The sequence below is a fragment of the Palaemon carinicauda genome, chromosome 8 (genome assembly GCF_036898095.1).
Source record: "Palaemon carinicauda isolate YSFRI2023 chromosome 8, ASM3689809v2, whole genome shotgun sequence".
Classification (NCBI taxonomy): domain Eukaryota; kingdom Metazoa; phylum Arthropoda; class Malacostraca; order Decapoda; family Palaemonidae; genus Palaemon; species Palaemon carinicauda.
The window spans coordinates 152,389,900-152,399,899 of NC_090732.1; the positions used below are offsets into that span (position 1 = coordinate 152,389,900).

The 10,000-nt window shown below is 28.7% G+C and overlaps 1 protein-coding gene across 1 annotated transcript in view; it reads right to left on the reverse strand.

The window, feature by feature from the left end:
* LOC137645496 (LIM/homeobox protein Awh-like) overlaps positions 1 to 10,000 on the reverse strand; it is a 26,858-nt gene that overhangs the window by 11,500 nt on the left and 5,358 nt on the right. Inside the window, exons 2-3 of the mRNA XM_068378302.1 lie at positions 9,058 to 9,275; positions 307 to 540 (exon numbers count right to left, since the gene is read on the reverse strand). Of these exons, the coding sequence (XP_068234403.1) occupies positions 307 to 540; positions 9,058 to 9,275 (452 nt within the window). The remainder of the gene's footprint in view (positions 1 to 306; positions 541 to 9,057; positions 9,276 to 10,000) is intronic.

Genomic DNA, 10,000 nt, shown 5'->3' on the forward strand with positions numbered 1-10,000 from the left:
TAACGTTGACAACGCTTCCGAAAGGCTAAAATCACTTCTGAATAATCTTATACTCAATGGTATCCTATGTACACTATAATCATCATCATCTCCTCCTACGCCTATTAACGCAATGGGCCTCGGTTAGATTTCACCAGTCGTCTCTATCTTAAGCTTTTAAATCAATACTTCTCTATTAATCATTTTGGCATAATATAAAAAGTATAAAATACAAGGAATAAATAGCGAACGAGTAAAAAAAGAACTATATACGTAAAGCCAATTTGATTACAACAAGCACTTTCATACAACTGTTAAGTTTCTAACCTTGCTGGTGCTTCTTGGAGGACATGTGTTTCTTCTGCCTCGCCCTGGAATTCTGGAACCAAACCTGCGTCACTCTCTTGCTCAGCCCCGTCAACTGAGCTATGCGCTCCAAGTCCTGGCTGTCTGGATTCGAATCTATTTGGAAGTTGGCCTGCAGAACCTGCAGCTGCTCGTCTGTGAAGGTCGTGCGTACTCGCTTGCTCTTCCGCTGGCTGCCCTCGCCGTCTGTGTTCTCTGGAAGGAAAGATTCCAGGTAAACTATAGCCGAAGATATCGAAAAGAAAGCAGAAGTAAACTATAGCCGAAGATGTCGAAAAACAAGAAGTAAGCTATAGTAAAAGATATCGAATAAAAATAAGATATCGAAAAGAAAACAGAAGTAAACTATAGCCGAAGATGTCGAAAAACAAGAAGTAAGCTATAGTCAAAGATATCGGATAAAAATAAGATATCGAAAAGAAAACAGAAGTAAACTATAGCCGAAGATGTCGAAAAACAAGAAGTAAGCTATAGTCAAAGATATCGGATAAAATAAGATATCGAAAAGAAAACAGAAGTAAACTATAGCCGAAGATGTCGAAAAGCAAGAAGTAAGCTATAGTCAAAGATATCGGATAAAAATAAGATATCGAAAAGAAAACAGAAGTAAACTATAGCCGAAGATGTCGAAAAACAAGAAGTAAGCTATAGTCAAAGATATCGGATAAAAATAAGATATCGAAAAGAAAACAGAAGTAAACTATAGTCGAAGATATCGAAAAGAAAGAAGAAGAATAAGTAAACATTAACAGAAGATATTGAAAAGAAAGATGAAAAAGTAAACTATAGTTAAAGATATCGAAAAGACAACAGAAGTAAACTATTGCCGAAGATGTCGAAAAGAAGAAGTAAACTATAACAGAAGACATTGAAAAGAAAGCTGAAGAAGTAAACTATGGTCAAATACATCGAAAAGAAAGAAATAAACTATAGGCGAATATATTAAAAACGAAGACGTAAACTATAGCCGAAGATAATAAAAAAAAAAAAGAAGGCATCCAGGCCCTATCTGGAATAGATTATGGACCTTGGCATTTACAGAATCAGTAATAAATTTGATAATGGGTTCAGTCACTCTAAAATACGTTATACAAGAAATCAGTCTTTGAAAGTTTCAACTACGCTGAAATGTCTGTTTTCATCATTGTTGGTTCAGTCTAAAATGGGGATTAAGAATAGTCAATCTAGATACTCAAAGAAAATATCTAGTTTAAAAATCGGTCTCTCCAGATGATCACATAATAATTTGACACCTGCTATAATAATACAGTCGGTAGTGTTTACAAGTAAATTGATAAATACTGGAGCCATCACAATGGTAATGATAGCTACCATAATGGTTAACATTTCGTTTGTTTTAGTACCCTCATTAGCCCAAGAAGGGAAAATAAAGGACAAAAATGTGATGAAAAAGACGGAAAATAGAAAGAGCAAACCATAAAAAAAATGAATATTATGATATCCATTCTTTTATCTAGAAAAAGATTATATTTACAGTATATATATATATATATATATATATATATATATATATATATATATATATATATATATGTATGTATGTATGTATATACTGTATGTATATCTATACATATATATATATGAGTGTATATATATATATATATATATATATATATATATATATATATATATATATATATATATATATACATATATATATTTACATATATATACATACATATATATATATATATATATATATATATATATATATATATATATATATATATGTATATATATATATATATATGTATGTATATATATATATATATATATATATATATATATATATATATATATATATATATATATATGTATATATATATATATATATATATATATATATATATATATATATATATATATATATATATATATATATATATACACACACACATATATATATATATATATATATATATATATATATATATATCTATATATATATATATATATATATATATATATATATATATATATATATATATATATATATATATATATATATATATATATATATATATATATATATATATATATATATATCGTAGAATTCTGTGCTAAAATATTAACTTCGGTTATTCTGAAGTGATCAAAGCATAATAAGCAATTACATTCTGATGTGTTATAAACGACAATTTCGACCAACTGCTACGTATGAAGGATCGCAAGGCTGAAAAATATGCTTAATAACATTAAAAGTAGCGATAGATATATCAATAATTCCTTTTGAATGTATCATTAAACAATAAAAGGCAGTGGTTTATTTTCTTTCAAAATTATACTGAATTTAATGAACTGCACACATAAGATGAATGATAAAGAATGGTGAGTAAAACTGAATATGTGTAAATATTTGTGAATAACATTCACAAACCATTGCAAGAAAAAGTTGAACATGTAAGAGAAATACATTAACAATTAATAATGATGAAAAATGAAACGAGATTAAAAAATATATATATCTGAATGTGAATAGAATATAAGAAACAGGATTGAAATAAATCGATGAAGATTTATTGAGGTGAAATACTTGAATAAGCTCATTTGCAGCAATGCTTTATGCAAGAAGAGGATAATCTTTATCTAATACTAATAAATGAAAGCAGAATGAAAAGGGAAGAAACGGGTCATTTGGAAGGATTACAGCGTCGGTTTGTAAGGAATGAGAGGGCAGTAAGCGGAAGGAATTCATTCTTTTCATGAGATAATTAAAAAAAAAGGAGTTATAATATCTATTCATGAAATAATCTAAAAAGGAAGTTTTAATATCTTTTCATGAAATAATTAAAAAAAGGAGTTTAAATATTTTTAGGAAATAATTTATAAAAGGAGTTTAAATATCTTTTCATGAAATAATTTAAAAAAGGAGTTTTAATATCTTTTCAAGAAAAAATTTAAAAAAGGAGTTTAAATATCTTTAGGAAATTATTAAAAAAGGGAGTTTAAATATTTTTAGGAAATAATTAAAAAAACGATTTTAAACATCTTTTCATGAAATAATTAAAAAGAGGAGTTTAAATATTTTTATGAAATAATTCAAAAAAGGAGTTTAAATATCTTTTCATGAAATAATGTAAAAAAGGAGTTTTAATATCTTTTCATGAAATAATTTAAAAAAGAAGTTTTAATATCTTTTCATGAAATAATTTAAAAAATGGAGTGTAAATATTTTTTAGGAAATAACTAAAAAAAGGATTTTAAATATCTTTTCATGAAATAATTAAAAAATGGAGTTTAGATACCTTTCATGAAATAATTAAAAAAAGGAGTTTAAATATTTTAAGGAAACAATTAAAAAAAGGAGTTTAAATATCTTTTCATTAAACAAATTAAAAAAGGAGTTTTAATATCTTTCCATGAAATAATCAAAAAAGGAGTTTAAATATTTTAAGGAAATAATTAAAAAAAGGAGTTTTAATGTCTTTTCATGAAATAATTAAAAAAGAGTTTAAATATTTTTAGGATATAATTAAAAAAAGGATTTTAAATATCTTTTCATGAAATAATTAAAAAATTAAGTTTAAATACCTTTCATGAAATAATTAAAAATAGGAGTTTAAATATATTTTCATGAAATAATTTAAAAAGAAGTTTAAATATCTTATCATGAATAATTCATTGAAGGAGTTTAAATATATTTTCATGAAATAATTAAAAAAATTAGTTTAAGTATCTTTTCATGAAATAATTAGAAAATTAGTTTAAATACTTTTATATCTATGGAAATAACATAATTTTGATCAATATGACACCGAAGCTTGTAATTACAAAAGTAAATCGTGACCTTAAATAAAATGGCACGTACCTAACTTCTTAAGATGAGAGCAAAATTTGGGAAATTATCTATGAAATGGGACGTTTAAATTAGGATGAGTTATCAGCAGTTACTCATAGTTCGTTCATCGCAAGTTCTATTATTCACTAAATGTTTGCCAAATTCTCTAGATATAAAGGATTTGTTGGAAATTTAACGAAAGCTTCATGCTTTACGTTGGCTGCCTCAACCTACATCCCTGTTTTTTATTAGTCTACTTTGCGACTTGTGCACACTATAGTCCATTTCTTTCAGCGAGACAGATTTGCACTGACTCGCAGCGGGGACCTTTTAGCTCGGAAAAGTTTCCTGATCGCTGATTGGTTAGAATTATCTTTTCCAACCAATCAGCGATCAATAAACTTTTCCCAGCTAAAAGGGCACCGCTGCGAGTCGGTGCAAATATGCCTCGCTGAAAGAAATGGACTATAGATTCTATGTTCAAATCTAACCCATCCTTTAAGACTCGGTCCTTCACGTAGCACTTAAACTCATCCTAGGGCTCCGTCCTTCACGTAACGTGTCTTGGATACCATTGACTAATGAGCGGAGACCTCTATACTCGAAAAGCGGTTCTTCCAACCCTCGCATCCCAAATAATATTCTGATTTACCTAATTTTGAAAATGCTGCAGAAAGCTCTTGATGAATTTTACCGGAATCATAATTATCGATCGAAATCACATTTCCATGAAACTTTTACATGATTAAAAAATGCCGATTCCTATAAGAAAATATCATATATTCAGGAATTAAAAACTACTAAATTTTCTCATTAAAAAAATAGGGAGTATATGATAAATTACCTATACTTAGTCGTCCGCAGATCTGATATTCATACATTAATTGAGACCATGTACTTCCCTTTCCCAGAGTACTTGGCGTGCCGAAGATGATTGGCAGCATATGACGACCTCCTTTTACTTGATAGAACGCAAACTTGACGGTTGTATTACCAGCAAACAAGACTATTGATAGTCGAATGAATTCACTTTAATGAAACCCTGAACGAAAAGTACATCGATAGACTTCTTTTTCTTTATGTAAAATGCAGTAGACTAATTCTGCCACAGCCTTCTATCGTCTACGAGATCAAATGCAATGATTAAATTCATCAACATTACAATAAAGATAAAAGCTTTTCATTTGCTTTCTTTTCTCTTTTCAATTAGAAGGAAGATAAAAAATACTGGCAAAAATACACAGCTGAAATTAACCATAGCCTATGATATAGAATCTTAAAAAATGACACCCGTCTTTAGAAATTAAGCTAAGTTAATCACGACACACACCCCATTTCCCATTTTTGTGCGATTTATTTGCAGTCAGATGACCCATTCCTACAATTATCTTCATTTCCCTTGGTAGAACTGAACCCAAAGCCCTATTACAATGGGAAAAAATAAGTTAATCAGTACACAGCCTCCATTTCCCTATATTTGTGCGATTTATTTCCAGTCACATGACCCCTTCCTACAATTATCTTCCTTTTCCTCGGCAAAACTGAACCCAAATCCCTATTACAATAAATAAATAAAATAATTTATGTCCATTAGATCTCGTGTTTTTCCTCAAATGTCAATATGAATGTTGTTCTTATTCTGTCAATGCCTCTCACACACGATTCGTAATTTGAGACATTGGGCTTCTCATTTCTGTCCTATTCTGCCTTCTGTTGTATATCCAGAGATCAAGTCTTTAAAATCACCCGTCCAAACTTGCCACAGTATTCTGCAACCTAACTATATATATATATATATATATATATATATATATATATATATATATATATATATATATATATATATATATATATATATATATGTATACATATATAGATAGATAGACAGATAGATAGATATGTGAGTGGGTATGTATATATAATATATATATATATATATATATATATATATATATATATATATATATATATATATATATATATATATATATATGTATGTATGTATTGGTGCGCGTACACTGGAAATAGAAAGCACATGCGCACTCGTGCTTTTCAGTTAAAACAGAACATTGGTTACTTCGAAAAAGAAAAAAAACTTTCGAAAAATTATTTCAGTGGCAACATATAGGAGCACTTTTTTTTTCTTAGCGCGGCATGATCATAAAAATAAAAATGAATAATTAAAACATTAAATAGATACAAAAAAGCAACAGACTATAAGAAACCTAACATGAAAACAGGAACCAAAAATCTGCTGAAAATTCTTCTGTGAGACAAAACTGAGAACCAAACGAGAACCAATGTTTACTTGAAGATGATCAAAGATGGCGTTACAAGAGACGAGAGAGAGAGAGAGAGAGAGAGAGAGAGAGAGAGAGAGAGAGAGAGAGAGAGGAGAGAGAGAGAGAGAGAGAGAGAGAGAGTGGGGGTAAGCTAAGATTCACTCCCTCCACCAAAGATCAATATGAGGTGTTGAGGAATGTGTGAGTGTGTTTGTATGTATATGTGTGAAGGAAAGACGTGTGGGTCGGTATGAAGTGATCAGGATAGGAGAGGAAGAAAAGGGAATAAATAAGGGGTGAAAGCAACACACCAAAAAAAGGGCTGAGGGGATTGAAACTGACGGAAAGGGCAGAATATCGTTCTCGAAGTGTCTTTGAATTTTCAATTCTAATGGATGGAAAACTTCATAACAAAGGTGCCAAAACCCAAAAAAATAAAACATACATGAATGCCCCATTGATGTTTGCAGAGAGAGAGAGAGAGAGAGAGAGAGAGAGAGAGAGAGAGAGAGAGAGAGAGAGAGAGAGAATATATATATATATATATATATATATATATATATATATATATATATATATATATATATATATATATATATATAAAAATTCGGAAAGAAAGTATTTTCAATGGCTAGCTTTGTTGTGATGTTCGTATTAGATAGATATATATATATATATATATATATATATATATATATATATATATATATATATATATATATATATATATATATATATATATATATATATATATATATATACATATATATATATATATATATATATATATATATATATATATATATATATATATATATATATATATGTATATATATATATAAATATATATATCCGGTCATAGTGAAATCTCCCCATCCTCGGGTAGGGAGACAGGAAGTAGTCATACCCAGGTGAGAGGGTGTTGAGTGTGCATGTATGTGCGTATCTATCTAAATATTTAGCTGTCCATTTTGACGGGCCGTGTACATTGATATATATATATATATATATATATATATATATATATATATATATATATATATATACATATATATATATACTTATATATATGCAGTATATATATGTATATATACACATATATATACATATATATATACATATATATATATATATATATATATATATATATATATATATATATATATATATATATAATTATATATATATAAATATATATATATATATATATATATATATATATATATATATATATATATATATATATATATATATATATATATACATTTACCACGAACATCACAACAAAGCTAGCCATTGAAACTACTTCCTTTCAAAATTTATCTACAAAAGTCCAGTAAAATTTTTGACCGATAAAAGAACAAAACGAAGATAACACATTCGGCGAGGGTTCCCTGCGGAAAAAAAGGGAGTCCTGCGGAAAAGGGAGTCTTTCCCGAAGGAAAAATAAAATGGCTGATTTTCGGCCGAGTGAGTCTGTATCTGGCAAGGGAGACGCAAGATGTTTACAGATGCGGGTTAGTGTTCCGCACTCAGATTTTCATTTTCATTTTCTGCTTCTCTGTCTTTTTCAGCTATTTCTATTTTTCATCTTCACGTGAGGATTTTTCTGTTTATCGCATTATTCAAACAGTTTGTCTTAATCTTGAAAAAACCTAGATGCTATATTTTCAAGCATTTTTTTTTTTCTTTGGTGGACGATTTCTGTAGCCAAAGCGTTAATGTTGATATTTTTTTTTATTTGCTTACAAAATCATCGGTTTTTTTCTATACCTATGCAGTACATGAGAATTTTATTTCAAAATTTATCTTTTGACTCCAAAAACTGTATTTTTCTTTCAGTTATCTTGCGAAAACTACTTGCTACGTAATTCCTTCTTTTTCTAAGATCACAAATATAAAAAACTAACAATTATATAACATATTTTCATGGGTTATTTTCTAAATATAGTCAGTACTAAAACGTTTTAGTCATCAAAATGCTAAATGTAAAGAAATTAGATATATAAGAAGGACACCATTGAAAATGAACAATGAAAACAAAAATGACGATAAACAAGAAATTTCTATAATCACTAATTCTTCCACATTCCACACAAGCACACTAGTCCTCACACATATATAATAGAAGGGAAATGGGTTGGTTTTAAAAACTAATAGATGAATGATGTGAATGAACGAATGAATACATAAATAAATAAATAAATAATATGAAAATAACGATCACTATAGCAGACACACTAATCCTCACACATATACAAGAGTAGGAAAATGGGTTGTCTATAGAAAGAAATATGAATAAATGAATAATTACTTAAGAAAATAAATAAATAAAATGAAAATAACGCTTACCATAACAGACACACTATTCCTCACACATATATAATTGAAGGAAAATAGGTTTTTTATAATAAGAAATAAATGAATTCATTAATTAATGAATACTTACATAAGTAAATGAATAAATTACTAAAATGAAAATAACGCTTACCAAAACAGACACACTAATCCTCACACCTATACAAGAGTAGGAAAATGGGTTATCTTTATAAATAAGTAAATGAATGAATGAATAAATGAATACTTAACATAAGTAAATGAATGAATACATAGAATGAAAATGACGCTTACCATCATTACTGGTTGCTCCGCCTTCGATGGACTCCAAGTAATGTTGCTTACACAGGACTCTGTTGTCGTGAAGGGCGAACTCCTCGCCAGTGCTCAGCTGCCTCTTGCAGGCGTCGCAGGCGAAGCATGCCAGGTGATAGACCCTGTCTCGCGCCCTCCGAACCCAGTCAGCCGCTCCGATGCTGCGACAGCACTTGGCACACCGCGCCCCGAAGTTTCTGCCGGAGAGAAATAGAATTTCGATTTAATAATACTTTCTTTAGTTAATCAAGAGTGATAGTGACGGATTACTGTTTGACATTATTATTATTATTATTATTATTATTATTATTATTATTATAAATTTTGACTATGTACTTTTTCACACTTTTAATCACTGATAGTAAGAAATTATCATTACAAACATCTTTATTGAGTTAAAGTGAATTGTGTTCTAACCTCGCAGTTTATCAAGAGTTCATAAAATATCTGAAGGAATTTTCAGAATTGTAATTGGATCACATCCCCCACACAAAAAAAAAAAAAAAAATTATAAGATTTCTGAATGTCAATAAGAGGAAAGCGAACTCTTATTCTCACATGTATGTGTGAATACCGGTTTTAAAATTTACTCTATCGAACTTCAAAAATAGTAAATGGGAGACCGGAAAGCTTCTCTTGAGAAAAAAAAAAAAAAAAAAAAAAAAAAAAAAAACTGACAACGGGCTCAACCGAAATTCACTGAAGTCCTTACGGACTTATAACAGCTATTTATGGGTTTTTAACTTGACAGTAGTACACTGTTGAAGGTATCGCTTTCAACAAAACACTTTTTTTCTAATCATATATACACTCATCATTATTTAGCAGTCGTGACAAATTTAACTAATATCAAGCCATATTTTTTTCAAAGTCCAGATGTAAACGAGAGACGGTACTGCGCTCTACTAACAAGGGAAAAAGA